At 38.3% G+C, this 23,704-nt stretch overlaps 1 protein-coding gene across 5 annotated transcripts in view; it reads left to right on the forward strand.

Annotated features, from left to right (window-relative positions):
* The first annotated feature begins 903 nt into the window (after positions 1-903).
* Positions 904-23,704, forward strand: part of CLK4 (CDC like kinase 4) — a 24,103-nt gene continuing 1,302 nt past the window's right edge. The window contains exons 1-14 of one of the 5 annotated variants that reach the window (XM_037734816.1): positions 921-1,090; positions 4,684-4,844; positions 5,642-5,708; positions 8,087-8,145; positions 9,201-9,423; positions 10,535-10,625; positions 11,018-11,084; positions 14,095-14,211; positions 14,299-14,465; positions 14,732-14,826; positions 15,082-15,211; positions 18,711-18,793; positions 21,938-22,017; positions 23,438-23,528. In XM_037734816.1, coding sequence (XP_037590744.1) covers positions 8,093-8,145; positions 9,201-9,423; positions 10,535-10,625; positions 11,018-11,084; positions 14,095-14,211; positions 14,299-14,465; positions 14,732-14,826; positions 15,082-15,211; positions 18,711-18,793; positions 21,938-22,017; positions 23,438-23,528 — 1,197 coding nt within the window. In that variant the 5' untranslated portion in view covers positions 921-1,090; positions 4,684-4,844; positions 5,642-5,708; positions 8,087-8,092. Of the gene's footprint in view, positions 1,091-4,683; positions 4,845-5,641; positions 5,709-8,086; positions 8,146-9,200; positions 9,424-10,534; positions 10,626-11,017; positions 11,085-14,094; positions 14,212-14,298; positions 14,466-14,731; positions 14,827-15,081; positions 15,212-18,710; positions 18,794-21,937; positions 22,018-23,437; positions 23,529-23,704 lie in introns of all 5 variants that reach the window. The other 4 variants (XM_017518288.2, XM_017518287.1, XM_017518291.2 and 1 more) reach the window with 4 other exon arrangements.

The raw sequence follows: 23,704 nt of genomic DNA on the forward strand, positions 1-23,704 counted from the left end.
ACCTAAACCCCTTCCCTCACTTAAGCCCTTCCCTCCCTTGCCTGGACACCCTATTCTTGGTTCTCCTCCTCTCCTGATCATTCCTTCTCAGGCCCGTTTTCCTCTAGCCCTTAAGTTTTCCCCATAGGGCTCCGACTTTGACCCCAAGACTTCTCAGGCTCCATACATGGGGGAACTGCCTGGGGGTTCTCAGAACTGCAGAATACCTTATTTGAGGTAAGCAAGCCCCTTAACGGACCCTCATTAGCTCAGAGACATTTTTCTGCCTTGGTTGAATAAAATCAACCCACGGGGACAAAGAATGGGGAAAACTTCGTTAGGGAAACTTCCAGCTAGCTTATCTGCTCAGAAGGTAGGGATCCTAACCGGAAAACCTTGTCAGGAGTCTCCACTGAAACCTCCTGTTTGTTTTGTTCTGAATAGGAGCACATGCCTTGAAAAGATAAGCCCCTCTTGAGCTTGTTTTCTGAGACAGCCTCTTTATCTGAATCCACCTTAGACTGGAAGCTCCAAGTGGACTTGACTACAAGCACCCAGTTCACAGAACAGCCGAGGCACCAGCCAGGCCCGGCCCTGGGCAGTTTTGGGGCCAATGTCGCGCGCCGGCTCCCTCTGGAGTTGAGGTCTCCGGGGAGAGGGCAAGCAAAGCGTGATAGCGTGGCGCCCTCGGCTGGGAGAGCAGGAAACGGGAGACCGACCTGCTCTGCCGAGAGGTGCCGCACTCAAAATAACTCCACCTCATGGGCCAGACTCTCACGGTAGGACCCAAGGGGTCCCTCCCGGTTCCCCCCAAGCCGGAGAAGACCCTAAACAGGCCCTCCACCCCGAAGACGCGCAGCCGCAGTGTGGAGGCTCAGGTCCCGCTTTTACGTCACGTGGAGCCCCGCCCCTTACGGGGAGAGGCGGGAGCGCTCGAGGCTCTGTCACGCAGGCGCGTTCTTGCGGCGTAGGTGGCGCTAGAGGCTGCCGGGGGGGATTGTAGGGCGACGGTGCTGCCGCCATTTTGTGGGGTGTTTGTCACAGCGGTGGAGGAGGGAAGACGGCAGTTTGGCGACATTTCTCGGCTGAAAGGCCATTTGCTTTTGCTGAGGTAGGTTTGCAGGTGGTATATGCTGGGTCTGGCGGCTGTCGGTCTTTAGGTCTCCAAGCCAGGTATCGGATAAACGACCGCGTTAGGAGCCTGGGCTTTTGTGGCTGAGTTGGGTGTTCTGCGGGGCGCTGCTCTAGCCGGAAGCTCCGAAAGTTGCTCGGGCGTCGAGGTTCTGCAGTTGACCTTCTCTGAGGGCCCTGGCCGCTCGCGTCGAGGCTCCGGAGGCCCTGGGCTCGCCGCCCGCTGCTCGCCGGTGAGCGCGGCTCTTGGTTAACCCCGTCAGGATCTCTTCCCGCCGGCGGGCGCGAGGACCTGTCGGGAGACCCTTTGAGAGCCGTCCCTGGCATTCGTATTGTCGGAGATAAAGTATTCCCCTGGACTCTTGGTCTGGGCCGTTGATAGCGTTTGGGGGATTTTCCAGAGTCAAGCATTGCCCCTGTCTGAGTGCGCCAAAGGCACTGGCCGGGTGCCCAGGAGCCGGGAGGTGGGGACCGGGCGTCCGTGCAAATCCAGGTGGTTGAGGGCAGTTAGGTGCTTGTGAGGGGTGGAAATCTGCGGAGGCTAGTCCTCTCTGTACTATACGGAACACAACATTGTTGCAGCGAATCTGCATTTCTGATATTTCTGCGTCTTACTATCCCCGATTGCTTAAATAGCCCAGATATGCTTATCCGATCCTTAGGAAACAGCTCCCCAGACTGAACTCGCCAGCCACTTTGTCTTGCTTCATAGCTGTCCAATGCGATTGTGCTTTTTACACACCTCTACAGTCTTGTTACCCACTAACTGCAGTTCTCTTAGAGCCATACGGTCCTAAACTTAAAACCTATTTCGATGTTTTTAAGCCATGTACATAGCATAAAGTTGTAAAGAACTACATGATGTTAAGAGCAGTGGCAATGGATCTACATATGAGATCCATTGTGTCATGATTTTTTAAGATACCTGGTTATTCTAGCATATAGGATCCTTTATTAATTAGAGGCAGTATCATGATTCTAGATAGCTTTTCTTTTTTGTGTATGCGAAGGAACCTTACCACATAGAACGTGGGTCGGGTGATCTTTATGCCTCCAGATAAAATATTTTTGAACATTGTAGGGTGGGTGGGGGAGATAGAGAGGCTGGGACTAACAGCTGAATTAAATTTGAAGTAATGAACTTGAGAAAAATTTTTGAACTCTCACAAGGGAGCTCATTCTTATTTTAATGTTTGCATGTTAACCGATAATTTTATAATTCTGCTTTGCTGGAGGTTAGCTGGTTGTTGCAGACTTACAGTAGAAGAGGAAAAAACAAAGCTGAAGCAGACACATAAGTCTTGAAAAAAACTGCATAATAATGGAGGATCATAATAATAATCCTCAATTATCAGATGTGATTTTGCTTGCTATGATTTAAAAATACTTAACCAAGCTGAGTTCCTGATGTGTTTAAAATACAACTTTGCTATTTGACGGAGCTTGTCGGAAGAACTGCACTTGAAATATAAATGTTCTTTCTTTTTTTTCTTTTGAGACAGGATCTCACTGTCACCCATGCTGGAGTGCAATGGCCTGATCACGGTTCACTGCAGCCTTGATTTCCTTAGGTTCCAGTGATTCTCCCGAGTAGTTGGGACTCAAGTCACCATGTCTGGCTAATTTTTTGTAAACACCCAGGCTAGTCTGGAGCTTCTGAGTTCAAGGAATCCACCTGCCTTGGCCTCCCAAAGTGTTGGGATTACTGGCATGAGCCACTGTGCCCAACCATAAATTTTTGTTGAAGAAAATTTGTGTTTTGGCCTTTTGCCTCAAGTAAATTTGTGCTGTTATTCATGTCACATTCCCATACAGAAGTGACTCCATTTATATCAAACTGGAATGCTCACTTACTTCCATTGAGACACTAACAAGAGCTTTAGAATTTCTGTTTGACCTGATCAGTGCCTTCTCTTCCTCCTAAAGTAAGGCAGAAGGCTGCCTGATGGGCATAGAATTAGAATCCGCAAGAGAATTAGTTAAAAGATCTGAATTTCTGGTGGCAATCAGACTCTGATGGTGTGACACATACTTTTCTTGTGGAATACCTCCCAGAAGAATTGAAGCTGCCTCATTTCAAAGCCTTTAATCCATTTAAAGTCATTTAAATTTCTACTTGCATTTGTTTGCTTATTAGTCATTTGGGCAAGCTGAATGAGATTAACTAAGTGGGTTTTACTCCATTTTAGCTTTTTTCAGCTCCTTGTTCACCCTGTTTAGCAGAGTTTGGACCTTACTGTTGAAACTTAACTGCTTTGGAAAATAAGATGGGGAGAGACAGATAGGGGTTATAGTTATATTGTTTTGAGCACAGATGCTGCGCCTGCAAGGAGCACAGGTTATGAATTGGAGGTTATAACTAGAGCCACATGTCACCATTATCATTTGATTTCACTGTGACCATGCTTCAGTGTGCATCCTCTTAGGTTGATTTCTTTTTCACAGTTACTCCAGATGTACAACAAATAGATTTTAAGTTTAAGAATAACTGCTGGAGGGAGCCACAGTGGCTCAGGACAGTTGTCCTGGTACTTAAGGAGGCGAGGCTACGCATTCGAGGCCAGCCTGGGCAACATAAAAACCTCTCATTCATTAAAAATAAATAATAATAATAATAAAAGAATAACTGCTGGATAAGAAAATAAACTTGTTGGATAGAGAAAGTTCATAAAATCACTTAAACATTAAAAAACTCTTTTTTGTGGAGATGGGGTTTCACTGTGTAGCCCAGGTTGGTCTCAAACTCCTGGGTTTGGCCTCTCAAAGTGCTGAGATTACAGGCATGAGCTACCATGCTCGGCCTAAAATCACCTTTTTATATCCCTTCAGTTTCTCTGTTGAATGTTGTGTTCTATCCGTGCAAAGTTAGTATTCTCAAAGCTTGGAGTCATTCTGAGATTTAGAGAAAAAAGCTTTGGAGAATTTGATAGAAAGAAGCTTCATCATCGAATAGCTCTTTACCGTTAAAACAAAGTCACCTTCTATATTTAGTATCCTTAAGTATTTGTCTTACACTTCAGTTATTTGTATTATAGTACTTTGCCAAAGCTGCATGACATTGTGATATTATATCTCCTTAAATCAACTCACATTATAATGCTAACATTTTTAAAAGAATTATGTCAATAACTTAATTGGAAAATCACTAATAAGTAGAAAGTAACAAAACAAGATAAATAAGAACGTTACTGATTTTTAGTGAAATACTCTTTATCTACTGGAAATGCTAGGCCTGAACCTTTTTATTTGGCCTTTTTTTGTTTACTTTTTTAAAAGGGCAGTTAGCAAATGTTAGTTGAAGACAAGCACCAAGCTGAGAATTTATCCTGGATATAATCAGAAGAATTCGAAATAAATGTCTTAAGGTATCAGTATTACCCACAATTGAATATAAGATCTCTATGCCTCTTAGCAGTCATCTGACCTACCAGTCAGAGGTGGTATAGTGCCCTGATGCCTTGGGAAACATTACCACCTAAAAAGACTTTGGAGCCTATATGTGTGTGGGGTTTTGATACTTAAAATATCACACATCTGTAACCTCCACAATTCCTTTTTCATTTCTATCAACAGATGCGGCATTCCAAACGAACTCACTGCCCTGATTGGGATAGCAGAGAAAGCTGGGGACATGAAAGCTATCGTGGAAGTCACAAACGAAAGAGGAGATCTCACAGCAGCACACAAGAGAACAGGCATTGTAAACCACATCACCAGTTTAAAGAATCTGATTGGTAAATTAACTCTTGAACTAGTAGCATTTTAGCTGTAATAGTGATTTGTCATGTGCTTGTATAGCTTTCATCTGTCAAATTGTTTTATAATTCAGTCAACAAACATTCATTTAGAAAATATTTGAGTGCCTATTTTAGACTAGACTATAGGTGCCGAGGCTATAGCTGTGAATAAAACAAAGTTCTTGTCCTTATGTATGTCTGTCTGAGAGTGGTAGGAGACAGTTGATCAGTAAGTGAATGTAAAATGTAAAATAATATGGTAAGTCTCAACTACCAGTAATGTCACTAGGGAGATGACACAAAAAGTTAAGTAATAGTGAGACAATGAGTAGCTTTAATTTGTATGTAGGAGGGAGACAATGTTGTAGTGCTCATTAAGTGTTTCAGAACTAAGGTAGGGTTTTATAGTGGAGTAGTTATCCAACAGAGAAAAGCAACATGTATTATTAGTCAGTTATACTGTGTTCTACAGGTTATATTTGTAGATGAGGCTAAGGGATATGTTTGTTTGGGATTTTTAGAAGCTGGCTTTATTCTTAGAACTATTCTTGTGCACAGGTAGTAGCTAGTAATTTGGGAAATGGCCTCAATAAAAACTTGCAACAGCATATGTCTTGTTTATTGTATTTTTACCAGTGTAAAATTTGGAGGTAATATATTTATATAGAATTAAGGGAATCTTAAGTTCTAAATGATTAAAGAAAGGCTAGGTAAGTTTCTTTCACTCTGTCTTTCATTAATTTCCCTTTTTCATTTGTTTTGTTGGTTCTATGTTTTCTTCTTGTTTTGTACAGATGTTCCATTGGGACTGTTTACCAGATTGCTTTCTAAATTAGCCAGCTGGGGTTACTTTAAAAAACAGTATGTAATTTATTTCCTTCTCCACATTAACAGACTTGTTCCGCCAAACTGAGCTTATTTGTAGTCAGTGCAGACCAATCATGCTTCATACACATTGTTATGTAAGGGGAAGGGGGAAGGTTTATGACAAGATTTCAAAGACCAGAGATAATTAATGTACAGTATACTAAAGAAAACTATCTATACTCCACTATTAATAAATACAAAAAACTCTAAGGCTTAATGTCATAGTACTAGTTACTCTTAAGATTATTATACATTGTATATATAGAAAGGAATTGATAAGAGTGCTGAACAGTTCATCCATGCTCATAGTTAACTACATAAACGTGATGCTGAGTCGTTAACAGCCAGGCCAGTACCTTCTTTGACGTTGGTACCAGGTGTGTTTGGTGGTCACCGTTCACCATAATCCAGAATATTCTAAACTTAATTATTTGTTAAAAATATCTTTGTATTTAAATCTTTGCCTCTGATTATTGCCTGAAAATACTTTCCAAGAAAAGGCTTTTTAAGTTAAAGGATATGGACTCTTGCAAGTTTCTTGCTACAGGTTCATATTTCTTTTTCTGGAAAGTTTGCCGAATTATACAATGTGCTCCTTCATGCTCTCGCCAATCTTGAATGTCTTGAGAGGCTAAGGATAATGTTTTGATTAATCTGAATTTTTAAATTTCTAGTGAATTTGTCCACTGTCATATATTTATTGATCATTTGAACATCTTTTTATTTTTAGCTTATTAAAGTATACATTTTTTATTGATTTAGAAGAGCTTTTTATGACATTATTATTATAACCATTTGTCATATATATATTGCCTAGTGTCTTTTCTTTATGATTTGTCATTTGGAGGTAGCCTGTGAATTGGTCTCCCTTTCTACAGGCTTAATTAATCCATTCTCCATTGGAGATGGATCAGAACAACTGATGTGGTTGTAAACCCTTCCTTTATATATTGTTGTCAGAATCCTGTAACATAGAGTAACGACTCTTAAACCAGTAATTCTCTATCTTTAGTGTGAATAAGAATCACCTTGAAGGTATGTTGACCAGATTTAGAGTCAGCGAGTATGACCTGAGGCCCAGGGTTACCGTTTTTAATAAGAAGTCCGTATTTCATATTCCTGGTAAATAGACCGTCCTTTGAGAAATACTTTAGCCTAGCATGCAGGGCTTTTAATGATGCTATTCTCAGCTTACTTAGTTGTCTGCATTCCCTTATGTGAAAATTGCTCTTTCTGGAATTATCTTTTTCCTGAGTAACCCATAGATAAATCCACCTCTAAGCCATTGTGGCTAAAAGTGCTGTATGAATTTAAGATGGTAATATGCCATTCTTCTCCCCCGGAATTTCTTCTGTATTCCACTTTGTCCAAATCCTGGCTTCCCTTTAAGATGCAACTCCATTTCCATCTTTTTTGTAATTCTTCTCTGACCATTTCAAACAGATTTTTTTCCCTTCTCTGACTCTAAGCACTCAAGTGTTGTTACCTTTTAGAATTTCCTACATTGTTGGATTTTGTTTCATTTTTATATGAGTAATCTCAAATTGTTCATTATTTGTTGGCAAGGACTTTGCCTTACATAATTTTTTTTTTTTAATCTCCCACAGGACCTGTGTGGATATAAAAACGAATGCCCTTACCTGTCTTGGCTATTTTAAAGGCTATAGTGAAATATTAACTGGGCATTCAGTGTATTTTAAAAAATTAAATCAGTCTATTCATCCTGTCTACCCTGTCCATAGCCTGTGTAATTCTGTAGACTTTGTTTATATAATCTCTAAGACTTGGTCATTGGCCATTATCTGTTGATGAGACTCTCATCCTTTTAGTTTGTCCTCATGGTGTTCACCCTATGTTTTGTTTCTCTATGCATTGTTTATGGCTTATTAGCAACTCTAATTTCATGCAGTATTCCAACTAAAGATTGTTAGTTTTTTCTAATAGAAGGATTTTGGACTTTTATGGGAATGATGCCCTTAAGAGTATGGTCGCTTCTAACTTGCTGTATTGGCGGTCTCTCCCTGACAGTTCCAAGCCAACTGATCAGATCCCTACCCTAGACTACCCACAGTCTTACCAAATATCCTGAGTTGTTTCTCCAGTAGGTAGAACTTAAAGCTGATGCTAGGGAAAGAGAACCGGGTTTCTACATCTCCCCAGCCTGGATTTGCTGCTAGTCCTGTTGGATAGTAGTTGTAAAGATGCTTCTGTTTCTGCCTAAACCAGCCTCCTGGGTAAAAGAATGACAGCATATTCTGGGGTGAGGAAAGGGGTTGGTGAGGGCAATCTAGTCAACATCTGTCACTCCATTGCTTGTTAGGATTATTTTAGCCGATTTGTCTGACTGGGCAGGTGTCCCCTCTCTCCCTCAGTGCTCCATGTGCATCCCTCTTGAAGCTTCGCACTCTGTTGAAGAGGACACTCATCCCAGGTAGAGAGGGGGACGGGAAACTGGGCCAATTGAATCTATGTCCTTTTCTTTCCATCAGATCAAGGCTACTTAACTGGGATCCATTGACACCCTGAGGTCCATGACCTTTATGAAATTCCTTACCAAGTTTTGTTTACGTGTTTCTTGGGGAAAAGAGTCCATGGCTTCAGCAGATTTTCAAAGGGATCTGTAGATTAAAGCACTATGGCACTAGATGATGGTATTTTCTGTTATTTCTTATGTATTTCTCAAACAGGCATGATGGGAAATTAGAAATGCAAAGGGAAGTAGGGTGGTGGAACTACTGTAATCCTAAATTACAGGATCCCTTTCTTATTTTAGGGGGATATATTTTAGATGCCTTTGGCACATGAAGCAGCCCTCAAAAGCTATGTTGTCTATTTCTCTAACAGGAATAACAAGGCTAGAAATGCAAAGAGGAGAGGAGATGTGATAGATGATGTGTGTGATAAAATTGGCCTGTATAATAGTGGTTAGAAAATAGTTTTTGTCACTAATGTGCTATACAATCTTAGCAAATCGTTTTTCTTCTAGGGATCTTAATTTAGTTGTCGGTAAAATGAAAGGGCTGGGATACATTTAAGGCTCCTGATAGCTTGAATATACCTTTCATGAAGGAATTCTCTGTGTGCCAGGGATATCTAAAATGCACTTACATTAAAAGTGAAAGGAACCCTTTTTGTCTGCCTCTGATTGTACCTCTTTGAAAGACTAAGATAGCTTAGATACAGATGCAGAAGATAAAGGAACACTTAAGTAAACACTAGACAAACATTAATGATTTGACTCAAGCTTTAATTCCTTGGTGTGAAGTGCTTGACAGCAGTCTATATAATGGGCCCGTTTGCTTGTTTGTTAAAGTAAAATAATTTCTTAACTTTGTGAAATAAATATAAATGCTAATTCATCTGTTTGAATTTTTTTTTTATGTAGAGTTAGCTTTTTAAACCAAGAGTTTTTGAGGTAATGTTTTGTTTGAACCACATTATTTCAGAATGAAGAGAATAATTTGAAATCCTTTAATGTGTTTGCAGTCACTATTTAGAAGCAAGGTCTTTGAATGAGCGAGATTATCGGGACCGGAGATACGTTGATGAATACAGGAATGACTACTGTGAAGGATATGTGCCTAGACATTATCACAGAGACATTGAATGCAGTTATCGAATCCACTGCAGTAAATCTTCAGTCCGCAGCAGGAGAAGCAGTCCTAAAAGGAAGCGCAATAGACACTGTTCAAGTCATCAGTCACGTTCGGTATGATTGATTTTGTTTTTATTTTGAGTGGAGTTTTATTTTTGTGTAAAAGCTGTTAATGAGCTGATAAGTTTCTAATTTTTTTATGTATATAAAATACTATTTGGATATATTATAATTATACTTATATTATTTAAATCCTTAAAGGAAACCTCCAAATTCTTATAGCCGATCTGTATATTTATTAGCTAGCCCTCATTTGCTCACATTTCCTCATATTCTGCAGACCAGATAATGAATTTATTGACCTTAATAATAAAAATATTTTTGTATTTGTAACATTCTTATGAAAAAGTCATGCACCCATCTTTCATCTTAAGCATTTTTTTTTTTTTAACTTAGAAAGCCTTTATCTGGTACTTAAAAACAAATGTGAAGTATTACACTGGTAGATACCTAAATGTTACTAACCTGCCTAGAGCATAGTTCCATAGCACAGTGCATCATTGTCTGCAACAACTTCTTTTGAAATTGTGAAAGTGGGTGCTGAATGGGAAACATCCAAAAAGTCTGCCTTTTTTTTTTTTTTTACTCAGACATCTTCACCTGCTTGAACAGTAAACTGAATTATTTTTCTCCCCAAGTTTTCTTGAGTAAAACTAGTTTTTATTATATTGAACATTGAAATTAACTAGCTTTTATTTTCCCCTTTTATTTTAATCATGTATATTTTAAAATATTGCTAAATTAGAATAATTTCAAATAGTCTTGACATTTTAAAACATTTTTCTGACAAACTAGACATCTCAATTCACAGCATATGCTGTTTATAGCAAGAGATAAGTAAATCATGACATTGCATTCTTTAAATTTCAGACTTCAATTAAATCAGTATTTTAAAGAGACAATTGTGTTGTTTTTTTTCTATTGCCACTTTAAGTATCTTATCTGAAAATCTGTTCCTTGCCATGTTTTTCTTCTGTAACATAAACTGTGCCCTGTGAATTTCTGGGGACTGAATTTGAAATTGCTCCTGCCAACTGTTCGTGGCCTGGTGCTTATCTGAATGCCTGAATATCTCCCCGCTGAATGAATTGCGTATTCTGCCCTGAATTCACTCTGATATATTGATTGGCTGGACGATCTTGGTGCTGCCCACTTGCCGTTCCAGAAGAGCCACCGAAGGAAAAGATCCAGGAGTATAGAGGATGATGAGGAGGGTCACCTGATCTGTCAAAGTGGAGACGTTCTAAGAGCAAGATGTATAGAATATTTTTCAACACTTTTTAAACTTTGCAGAAAGAATAATCTTTTTAAGAATAGTTTGTCAGCGGGGGGCTAAAGAACTCTTCATTGCTTTTTTGTTTTGTTTTTTGTGGGTTTGTTTGTTCTTTTGTATTTCTTCTTTTCTGTAGAATTTAAATATTTCTATTCTAAAGTTCCAAAATAATCAGTGGAATTTGAGATTAGAGCAAGAAAGATAGCTCTATCTAATTGTTTTTGTAGCAGCTGAAACTAAAATAATTTGAGTGCTGAAACGTTAGTTATGCTTTGATAGAGATCATTTGAAAATATTCCACACTTAAGCATTCATTGTTTGAATAACTAGACAATTTGTACTCAAGTACTTAGACCTTTTTTTCCTCCTCATTAGATGAAATCGTGGACACTTTGGGTGAAGGAGCCTTTGGCAAAGTTGTAGAGTGCATTGACCATGGCATGTAAGTTTGTTTTTTTCCTTTTTGAATGTTCTGATATTTTTGGTGGGGAAAGATTCATAATTTAGATAGAATTTATTTTATTTTTATTAATTTAATTTATTTATTTGAGATAGGGCCTCTGTTGCCCAGACTTGAGTGCAGTGGTGCCATCTTGTCTCACCGCAACTTCCGTTTCCCAACTTTAAGTGATTCTCCCACTTCAGCCTCCTGGGTAGCTGGGATTACAGGAGTGTGCCACGTGTGATTACAGGCTCCTAGCTAGTTTTTGTATTTTTGTAGAGATGGGGTTTCACCATGCTGGCCTGGCTGGTCTCAAACTCCTCACCTCAAGTGATCCACCCCCGTCAGTCTCCCAAAATGTTGGGATTACAGGCATGAGCCACCATGCCCAGCCAAGATGGAATATATTTTAAATGGTAGCCTCATGTTTTGGGGGATAAATTACTCACAGAATTTCTCAAATTGTTCATGATTTGTTTACCATGAATGTGGATGTTAAGAATGCTGACGGCTGGCCGCGGTGGCTCATGCCTGTAATCCCACCATTTTGGGAGGTTGAGGCAGGCGGGTCATCTGAGTCAGGAGTTTGAGACCAGCCTGAGCAACATGGAAAAACCCCATCTTTACTAAAAATACAAAATTAGCCAGGCATGGTGGTGATTCCTATAATTCCATCTACTTGGGAGACTGAGGCAGGAGAATTGCTTGAACCTGGGAAGGGAGGAAGCAGAGGTTGCAGTGAGCCAAGATGGGGCCATTGCACTCCAACCTGGGCAACAAGAGTGAAACTCCATCTCAAAAAAAAAAAAAAAATGACAAATTTCAACAGGGGTAAATCAAATCACTGAAATAAAAGCGTACGTTCAAGTGAAGGAATTTTCCAGAACTCCAGAACTGAGGTACTTGACCCTGTGTATAAGATTCAGCAATTTTGGATTGCAGAGGCAATAAAGTATGTCTGATCTTATGTTAAGAGTTAATTTCCTAAACTATAAATAAATTTTATTTTATAGGGCCTGGAGAATAAAGTTTGTGGTTTGACCCTTTGTGCCTCATTTTACCGTTTTCCTCTAGGACCTGTCTTTTGTGTCTTGCAAACTTTTTTGTAAGTGAAGTTCTTAAAACTTTAGTGAAACTGCACATTTCTAAAGTGACATAAAATTTTTTATCATAAATTAGTTGGGATGAATGTAATTTCCAACCTGTTGTAAATATTAATACTAAATAGTAAAACTTACATCTCTTTAAATGCATTTGAGGGAATCTGAATACCATAGCAGCTTGATACCTACCATCATCCATGAACCAACGCTTCTTGAATACTTAGAAATGTTTTATTTTTCAATTTATTTTCATTTTGCTTTCCATAAATATTATCCAGATTATCTTATCCCCACATTTTGCTTTTCTGCAACAAATATGTGAATGTAAATTGAACTTTATTTTGAAATATTTGCAGACTTACAGAAAAGTTGATAAAATAGTTCAAAGAATTCCCGTGTATTCTTCACCCAGATTTTCCAAATGTTAACATTTTATAAGATTTGCTTTATCATTATACATACATACGTGTTAAAATTTTGCCAGCTAATCTGCAGACTTTATTCAGATTTCACCAGTCATCCCATTAATGTCCTTTCATGAAATTTCATGAAAGTCTAAGTCTTGACTTAATACTCTTAATAAATACTCCATTTATTGAACTGTATCTTAAAAAAAATTTTTTTTTTTTAATGAGGTAGGGTTTTACTATGTTGCTCAGGCTGGTGTGGAACTCCTTGGCTTCCAGTGATCCTCCTGCCTCAGCCTCCCAAAGTGCCGGAATTATAGATATGAGCCTGTAATCACATGTGGCACACACCTGTACCACATCTGGCGTGGAATGTTTCCTTTATTGGGGCAGTTGAGGCCTCTAAAAATATGAGTACATGTATCCATAGATGAATATCTGACTGTTTAGCATTGTTTTCTTTTTTTGTTTTTATAGATACAATCACTGAGAAAACTTTTTGGTCATGTAAATAGATAGGAGTAGATGTTTTGTCACAGTAATCTTACCATAGTTCTTTTAAGTCTTGAGGTATATGCCAAACATCAGAAAATCTTTTTAATGACTTATCAGTCCACAGTCATTGAGGCCTTTTGAAAGCAATGAATTGGAAACCACTGGATGTGGAAAAAGGTTTTGTATCCAGTCATTAGAGTATGTATTTGTTTGCCCTAAATGTTTTTATAGCATATATTTTGTTATACTAATAAGGGATGGGTATGGTTTTGTAAAGTGGAAGGGCCATAGTAAAAAGAAGGCTTGAATGCTGGCTCATCTGCAGGTAGATTAGGTTTAGAAAGGAAGACAAAAAGAAGTTGAAGATTTGAAACATTCATGGCTCTGTATATTTTAGGGAGCATTCTTACAGATGCCCCAGTCTGTAGCCCACTACCCTCCCCTGTAGCTGTTTCTGTATATTTGCATCAGTGCATCTGCTAAGGTTTTTCTGGACTTAATTACTTACAGTTGGTGTCTCCTTTACCTGAATGTTTCCTTCCCAATCTGACCAACTGCCAGCTATTTTTCAGGACTCATTTCTGTGCCATCTCTTCTGTGAAGATGTCTAAGTTGTTTACCTGTCTGTCTGTTCCATTAGACTTCGAAATATGTAGGGACACGTCCGGTCTTTTAATCACTAATAACTACGCATTGCCTGGCACAAAGTAGGCCTAGCCTGGTAAATGAATGAATGCTTTCAACAGTAGCATGTTCTATTTTTGGTTTATATTTGTGTATATATTTTTAAACTGTTGTATAAAACTCATTAAGGGAATTATCATTTCATGGAAAGTATTTTATCAAAATGTTTTTAGAAGATGTTATATGGAATTTGCTATAATATGTCCTGAAAGACTATTTTAAATGGCCTAGAGGATTATAATTATTTAAGATTATGCTTTAGAGCATAACATGGTTTCAGCTCACTTCTGTACATTTATCATTTTTATCCTTATTTTTAAGGGACGGCATGCATGTAGCAGTGAAAATCGTAAAAAATGTAGGCCGTTACCGTGAAGCAGCTCGTTCAGAAATCCAAGTATTAGAGCACTTAAATAGTACTGATCCCAATAGTGTCTTGTAAGTATAAATTTAACCAATGAGCCATCATATTACATGAAATACTCAGATTTCTGTAAACTGAATTATTATTTTGATCTGTTTTAGCCGATGTGTCCAGATGCTAGAATGGTTTGATCATCATGGTCATGTTTGTATTGTTTTTGAACTACTGGGACTTAGTACTTACGATTTCATTAAAGAAAACAGCTTTCTGCCATTTCAAATTGACCACATCAGGCAGATGGCCTATCAGATCTGCCAGTCAATAAATTGTAAGTATACTTGATAAATTTATTTTTAAATATTTTTTATTATTTTTTTACCTCTTTAATAGCAATTAAGATAAATCTTTAAGCACCAGAAAACTTGTTTTTATCATATAAGCTGTATATTCAAATGTTGTTACTAAAAATTACACATTTTTCAAGTAAAGATGAAACCTCTCTTGACCACTGTATCTTTTGTCAGTCCTCCTTTCTCTGCTAGTACAAATTAAGTTTGTAAGTAAAACTAATAATGTGTTTTTGTTCTCTTGTAGTTTTACATCATAACAAATTAACCCATACAGATCTGAAGCCTGAAAATATTTTATTTGTGAAGTCTGACTATGTAGTCAAATATAATTCTAAAATGGTAAGTTAAAGACTTGTTTTAATTTTGGTGGTTATCTTTAAAATTAATTTAGCTTGATGATCATTGGATGAGGAATTTCACCTCTGAGCCTCATTATATCCTGATGTTTAACCAAAAAGAAGAAATCCTTCTTTCCCTTTCTCATGAGCTTATTTTGACAATCCAAAAGATAATTCATGTGCTGGCCTTTTGAATAGTGCTATAAAATATTTCCTGTCTATTGAGTTTCATATTTACTCAACTGTGTCTCTCTAGAAACGTGATGAACGCACACTGAAAAACACAGATATCAAAGTTGTTGACTTTGGAAGTGCAACATATGATGATGAACATCACAGTACTTTGGTATCTACCCGGCACTACAGAGCTCCTGAGGTCATTTTGGGTCAGTAGACACCAGGCTTGCTGATATTATAATTGAATGAGAGATTTTTGTTCTTTACAGCTTTAATGGTGGAGTGGGGAAGTATGATTCTCTTAGCAGGATTCAGAAAACGTTTTCTATTTTCATAAAAAATGTGTGGCCGTTGCTATAAATACTTTTCCTGAGTGGTAAGAATGTGATACTGTCTGTGAAAGATATTCCAGGTGGTGGTTATTTTTGAACAAGTGAATCTTAAATGATCATAAGAGAACAGGCTCTGTTAGCTAAGTGCATCATAGAAATGTGATTTGGAAGTTATATGAGTACCTGTTTTTGTGCCATCACGAAAAGCACAGGGTTGATAAAAATGCTGAGGAAACTGGTTGGCAGATGTCTAGATATAGGATGGATAAAAGTTGAGAATAAAGAGGGGCTTCTCTAAGAGGAGAACTCCTGTGATAACCCTTGATGTGAGAAAGTCTGGGAAAGAAAATGAGTTAAGGTGCAGAGTCTTCAAATAAGAAGGAACTTTTTAAGGGAGTGTGCGTCTTATGCCTCAACATTAAAAGTTAGAGATCAGGTATTACTAATAAAGCAGGGAAATCAGCTATTGGCTTGGGAGCTTGGAAACATTGGGAAACATTCAGATCAGGTACATCAAGAGATAGTTGAATGTAATAAGCCAGTTACTTAGCCAAAAGTTAGGTCCAACTGAGTTTAGATTGTAAAACATTTTTGTGGAGGAATTGTATTTTATACTTTTTACTTTTTTCTGTGTCCAATAGGACTTGGTAGTTCAGAATAGGAGTGTGAAAGCAAACTAATGATATTTACCTAGAGTAGAGTAGTAAAGGAGTAAGGAAATCAAGAATGTTATACAGCATTTGCCAGAACTTCCCTTGATGATGGAAATGTTCCATTTCTATACTGCCCTGTATGGTAGCCACTAGTCACTGGGTAACTGAGTACCTTGTAGTGAGTGGGGCCAGTGTGACTGGGGAGGAACTGAGTTTTGAATTTATCTTAATTTAAATTTTAGATTTAAACAGCTGTATGTGGCTAGTGGTTACCATATTGAACAAGCACAACTCTAGAGCTTGTCTTTTAAATGCATGGTAGTAGGGTTTCTGCTCAGTAAAAACTGGATGGATGCTGTGTAAGGGTAAAAGAAAGCAATATGGGAAGACACAGTGGACAGATAGTATTTTTTCAGTTTTAAGAATCAGATTTTTCGCCGGGCGTGGTGGCTCATGCCTGTAATCCTAGCACTTTGGGAGGCCGAGGTGGGTGGATCACCTGAGGTCAGGAGTTCAAGACCAGCCTGGCCATCATGGTGAAACCCCATATTTTAAAAAAAAGAATCAGATTTTTCCCTACATTTTAATGTGGGGGAACACTACACAAAATAATTGGCGTTTTTTTCTTTGTTATTGGTATATAAAACAGTGGTGCATCTTACAGTTTATGCTATCTGTATAACTGAGCAAAATATAGTAACTCTTTTTTTTTTTTGAGATGGAGTTTCGCTCTGTCACCGAGGTTGGAGTGCACTGGTGCCGTCTTGGTTCATTGGAACCTCCACCTACTGGGTTCGAAGGTTTCTCCTACCTCAGAGTAGCTGGGATTATAGGTGCCCGCCACCATGTCAGCTAATTTTTATAGTTCTTAGTAGAGATGGGGTTTTACCATGTTGGCCAGACTGGCCTTGAACTCCTGACCTCAGGTGATCTGCCTGCCTCAGCCTCCCAAAGTGCTGGGATTACAAGCATGAGCCCCTGTGCCTGGCTCAACTCTCTCTTTTTTATTTTTGTTTTTTTATAACAGAGTCAGGGCCTTGCCATGTTGTCCAGGCTGGTCTTCGACTCCTGGGGCTCAAGTGATCTGCCTGCCCTGGCCTCCCAAAGTGCTGGGATTTTAGGCAGGAGCCACAGCACCCACCAGAATATAGTAAATCTTAGTAATAATAAAGTTCCAAATGTGGCCAAGCATGGGATAGTTAATATAAATCTGACATTGGAATCACTGGCCTTGAGGAGAAAGAATCAGGAGATTGGGAGAATAGAAAGGTCCTTTGTGGCATGAGGATGAAGTCAGAATTTGGTTAGAGAGGAAGATATAGTCAGGTGCTAGAGTTGAAGTGGGCAGTTGGCCTCATGTTGAGTATAAAAGCTAACATCCAAGAATGAGATGATTTAGAATGGTGTACTACTGCAGAAGATTACAGTCACCTGGGGAAAGACTAAATTGGGAACCAAGGAGTGGTTGAAAAAACTTTTTTTTTTTGAGATGTCTTGCACTGTCGCTGAGGCTGGAGTTCAGTGGCACGATCTTGCCTCACTGCAACCTCCGCCTCCCAGGTTCAAGCAATTCTCCTGCCTCAGCCTCCTGAGTAGCTGGGATTAAAGGTGCCCACCACCACATCCAGCTAATTTTTTTGTATTTTTAGTAGAGACAGGGTTTCACCATGTTGGCCAGGCTGGTCTTGAACTCCTGACCTCATGATTTGCCTGCCTCAGTCTCCCAAAGTGTTAGGATTACAGGTGTGAGCCACTGTGTCCAGCTGAAAAAGAAAATTTTGATGAGGTCCAAGCTCTAGCATTTACATATTTTATAGTGTTAATAGGTAGAAACCATGCTCCAGTATTGTCCATTTGTTCAAATGATAAACACTGTGGAGGTTAACAAAAATGACTTAAGTCACAGTCCATATATATTGACTTGAATATATTTCTTTAATTTCAGTGATACCAAAAGTAATTGAAATGTCTTTGAATGTAGGTTTTATTTATACATTATTTTTTAACTAAATACTTGATCTTTGAAAGATTAAAACATCTATGTGATTGGTTCTTTCTCCTTTCCAGTTAAGTATAGATTTAAGAAGGCTAGATGTTTTGTTCTGATCTGCATAATACTGTCATTGAGAATTCTGAAGGAGAAATTGTATAAAATTGTGTCTAGACAGCCCTGAAGTTAATGTATAGATCCCTCTCTAACAGTATTTCTCTTAATGGAAGAAGTAAACTCACGCATCAAGCTGATGATTATTGACAAGTGATTAGTAATTTCATTGTGAGCATAATTAGAAACCTGTATTTGTACTAATAAAACATGAAAATTCCTGGACTAACCATGAACCAAGTGTAACAACAGTTTCAACAGCAGTGCCCTCCCACCATATAAAAAGTTCAGAGACTATGAAATATTTGCACAAATTGGTTGTATACTTGGAAAATGGTAGTCCTTTTATTTTATATGGAATGCACCCCTCCCTAGTTATAATACTGTGTCTTGATGTGAGCAGATGGACCATGAGAGTGTGTTGAATAGAATTTGATGTAAAACTAAAAATAGAAACCCTGAATTTGTTGTATTCTTCCAAATGGGTTCTGTAAAGGGAGCACCCATATAAGGAAGGATTTAATGTACTGTCAATTAAAAGTTGTAAAATGTTTGAAAATTGTAAATGTTTCTAATTAATGTTAAAAGTAGTAAAATGTTTCTGTTTGTTTTAAAATAGCTTTAGGTTGGTCTCAGCCTTGTGATGTTTGGAGCATAGGTTGCATTCTTATTGAATATTACCTTGGTTTCACAGTCTTTCAGGTATGTGGCTAGTAAATTCCATTTAATAGTTCATAACAAATTTTAAATGTTAAAGGCATTTTAAAGTTTTGACTTCCATATTGGAAAATTGTCGTACATCATTATTCTTAAGATTAAAACTTACATGTGCAAAAAAAAAAAAAACTACAGTTGAATGAAATACTATGAGTGAGTGATCATAGTTAATGTTGCACATGATTATTGTTTTTAACATGTGGTTCATACTACTGACTTTTTTAAATTATAAAACTCCTTCATAAATTTGCAGTAGTGTTAATGTGGCCAGTTTTCAGTTGTAGTTATGTTGACTATCAGTATGGACATGAACTTACTCCTTTTTATAAAAGAATTCAGGAACAATAAGGGATTGTATTTTGCTCTAAGTATTAAGCATCTATAATGTCTTAGGCATTTTTTTTTTAATTTTATTTTTATTTTTTTATTTTTAATTTTTTTTGGAGATGGAGTTTCACTCGTGTTACCCAGGCTGGAGTGCAATGGCACGATCTCGGCTCACCGCAACCTCTGCCTCCTGGGTTCAGGCAATTCTCCTGCCTCAGCCTCCTGAGTAGCTGGGATTACAGGCAGGCACCACCATGCTCAGCTAATTTTTTGTATTTTTTAGTAGAGACGGGGTTTCACCATGTTGACCAGGATGGTCTCGATCTCTTGACCTCGTGATGCACCCGTCTCGGCCTCCCAAAGTGCTGGGATTACAGGCTTGAGCCACCGCGCTCGGCCTTGTCTTAGGCATTTCTAAGTATAAGTACATAAAGGTGAAGAGGCAGCATCGTCCTCAAGTCATTCAAAAGACATTGGAAAACTATTGCAGTATAGTGTAGCATTTGCTGTGATGGAACAATGTAGAAAATGTAGGTGGGGGAACCCAGGAAAGGTTAACAATTACTTTCTTTAGAGAAGGCATCACTGACAACATAGGAAGAATAGGAGGAGTTTGTTAGAAAACTGGAATGTGATGGGCATATAAGGAAGAAGAAATAGTGTCTGTAAATGCACAGAGGAGTGAAGGAGCATATTCTACTCAGGGAAAAATAGTGTTGTCAGAGTGACTTGTATAAATGGGAAAATTATAACAGTAGGCAAGGATTGATTCATTAAGGACTTCAAAGACTTTGCAAGATATTGGTTTGATCCTAGAAGTCAGTGGTTTCCAAAAGTAGACTGGTCCAAAATGAAAATGATTGTCTAGGGTGCCACTCTGACCATTATTTAGACATATCCCTTCTGCTTTTTTTTTTTTGTATTTAAATGTCTCTTTTATGAAATGATAGTTACAGTTGTTTGTAGTTTGCTTTTAAAAATAAAAAGTGTTTAACTGGTAAAACAAAAAGTAGGAAACCCTACTTTCTTTTACACTCTGTCCTTAAATTGTACTTATATCTGAAATCTAAAATTCTTTTTTTTTTTTTTTTCTGAGATGGAGTCTCACTCCATCACCCAGGCTAGCGTGCAATGTTGGCTCACTGCATCCTCTGCCTCCTGGGTTCAAGTGATTCTCATGTCTCAGCCTCCCAAATAACTGAGTCTACATGTAGGCACAAGCCACTATGCCCCACTAATTTTTTTGTATTTTTGGTAGAGACAGTGTTTCGCTTTGTTTACCAGGCTGGGCTCAAACTCCTGACCTCAGGTGATCTGCCCACATCAGCCTCCTAAAGTGCTGGGATTACAGGTGTGAGTCACTGGTCCCAGCCTGAAATTTAAATTCTTGAAAGCTTTAGGTTATGCAGCTGTTAAAGAACTTTAAATAGGGTTGTGGTGTGATCAAGGTATTTTATTGTTTTGTTTGGGGAAGAGGAATTAGAGATCCCAGTTCAGTACTATTGAGGTTAATTTGAAGTTAGAGTGGTGCAGGGGGCATGCAGCTATGATGAGCTAAGAATCACTTAGGCAGCTATTGCAGTGATGAATTTACTGCTTGTGGGGCACCTCACCAGATTTCTATTTCTGTCTAATCTGTAGAGAGCCTGTTGAAAAGTACTCTGAGTTTATAAATAAGCTTGATGTCTTAGAATCATGGTTATCCATCAGTTCTGGGAGGTGTTGTCTGGTTTTGTAGTAGTGAGCTGTAGGGTTAAGAAAAAGTTAAAGTGTATACTTTCTTCATTCTGACTTACATAAAATGGGTGTTTCAGGTGATTCTGTGATTATAAATCAGTGAGTTTTTAAGTACACATTATTTGAGAGGTGGTTTTATTTTTACTCCACCCTGCAAAATACTCTTAAACTAAGGAATTTCTTTAAAACGTGAAGCTATTATTGTTTATTTCTGTCATGTATCACAACAGTTTGAAAGCAGTATGCAAAGCACAGTAGTTGATAGATTTGTTTCTTTTTTTTTTCTTCGTTTTTGTGATGGATTTCTAAAGTATTGCGTACAGCCTCTGCTCTCCAGAGCAAGGGTTAGCAAACTTTGGCCCATGGTGAAATCCTGCCTTGTGCCTCTTATTACAAAAGGAGGAAGAAGAATATGTAATAGGGACCATTCATGACCAGCCAAGCCTAAAATATTTACTATCTGGCCCTTTACAGAAGTTTGCCAACCTCTGCTCTAGAAGCATACCATTCCAGCTGAAAGTTTGACAGTTTTCTGTATTCTCCTTTAGCCAAGGCTCTTTTGCTGTCTAATTTAAGGATATGTGCTTTGACATGGGTTGATAGCTTAACTTTCCTCATTATATTTGAGGTAGTATCTTAATCTCTTTGAAATTCATGTTCCCACATAACTAGCTCAGCACTGTTTTGAGAATTATCTATGTCTGTTGCCTGTGAGTAGTAAGTGTTAACAGGTGGACTATTCATTGGGTACTGGATGTTAATTTTGGTTAAGCAGCTGATGAAATGAGACAGTTTTTCTGGTAATCTTCCCCAGTCAAATGGTGTAAGAAATACGGATAAGGAAACTGAAATTTTAGATTAAACAAGTTACATTTGGATTGCTGTACAGAATCTTACTGATTTATCTGTGAGACCTTAATTTTACCATGTTAGTGGCAGACAGTATAGGTTGTTCAGTACTGTCAATTGTATAGCATCTAGTCCTTTCATATCAGCACCATTTTGTGTTTTCTTTTAATGTGTTATAGAGAAATAGTGCTAAATTTCTTTTCCTATATTTTTTAGACTCATGATAGTAAAGAGCACTTGGCAATGATGGAACGAATATTAGGACCCATACCACAACACATGATTCAGAAAACAAGGTATGTTTTAAGAAAGCCTTTTGTTGGATACATGGAATAGCATATATTCAAACTACAGAAAACCCAACATTGTTGTAATGTTCATTCCAAGGACTATAGATTTTGACCTTTTTTTTTTTTTTTTTCCTGTCTGGTGGTAACTTGTAACTGCATCTTACTCCTTAAAAAAAGAAGTTATCGTGGGTTTTTTGTTTTAGTTTCGCTTTTTGTTTTTTTTGTGATGAGTCCCTCTCTGTCGGCCAGGCTGGAGTGCAATTGCGTGATCTAGGCTCATTGCAACCTCCCCCTTCCGGGTTCAAGCAATTCTCCTACTTGAGCCTCCCGAGTAGCTGGTACTACAGGCGCCTGCCACTACACCAGGCTAATTTTTGTATTTTTAGTAAAGAAAGTGTTTTACCACGTTAGGCTGGTTTCGAACTCCTGACCTCAGGCAACCCTCCCACCTCAACCTCCCAAAGTGCTGGGATTACAGGCGTGAGCCACCATGCCCGGCTATGTTTTTAAAAACTAATATAATAAAAAATATTTACCTTGTGATGTAGTGCAGGGATCCCCAACCTGTAAACCGGGCCTTACAACAGGAGGTGAGCGGCAGTGAGTGAGCATTATTACCACCTGAGCTGCACCTCCTATCAGATCAGCAGTGGCATTAGATTCTCATAGCAGTGTGAACCCTATTGTGAACTGCACATGTGAGGGATCTATGCAGCATGCAAGCTTCTTATGAGAATCTAATCCCTGACGATGAGGCAGAATAGTTTCATCCCAAACCAATCATCCCCCATCCCAGGGTCTGCTTCCACTAAACTGGTTCCTGGTGCCAAAAAGGTTGGTGACCACTGATCTAGTAAACAAAATGATTTTTGGGGTTTTTTTCACTCAAGTTTACATTTGCATAAATGTTTTCCTAAGGTAATGTATAAGTAATATATAGAATATGAAAAAGCTTGCTTTTTGGAATCATACCATTCTAAGTGTGAAATGTATTCTGTCATTAACCAGCTGTATATTCTTAGACAAGGTAGTATTTCCAAACACAGCTTCACCACAGAAGCCACCTAGGGAGTTACTTAAGATTACCAGCCCCATTCTAGATCTAGTAAAAATAGAATTTATAGGACTGGATCCAGGAGGCCCTAGTTTTAAGGTGGTATTGTTCCATGTATGATGGGAACAACTTAGTTGAGATAATAAAACCTTACAGAGTGGAGGCTATAAGGTGTCTGATATATGATTGTTGCTGAGGTTTCTAAAAATTGCATGCCATATGTATTATATAATATGTCTATACATCTAGAGAGAGCTGCTTATTACCATGTGCCCTCTCATGGGTTCGGGGTAAAGATGTAACTATTTTGTTATTCTACTAATCCAGGCTTTTTTTTTTTTTTTTTTTTTTTTTTTTTTTTTTTTCCTGTAGAAAACGCAAGTATTTTCACCATAACCAGCTGGATTGGGATGAACACAGTTCTGCTGGTAGATATGTTAGGAGACGCTGTAAACCATTAAAGGTAAAATAAAAGATTAAAGATTAAAATAAGGGCCGGGCGCGGTGGCTCAAGCCTGTAATCCCAGCACTTTGGGAGGCCGAGACGGGTGGATCACGAGGTCAAGAGATCGAGACCATCCTGGTCAACATGGTGAAACCCCGTCTCTACTAAAAATACAAAAAATTAGCTGGGCATGG

The sequence above is a fragment of the Cebus imitator genome, unplaced genomic scaffold, assembly GCF_001604975.1.
Source record: "Cebus imitator isolate Cc_AM_T3 unplaced genomic scaffold, Cebus_imitator-1.0 Scaffold668, whole genome shotgun sequence".
NCBI lineage: Eukaryota > Metazoa > Chordata > Mammalia > Primates > Cebidae > Cebus > Cebus imitator.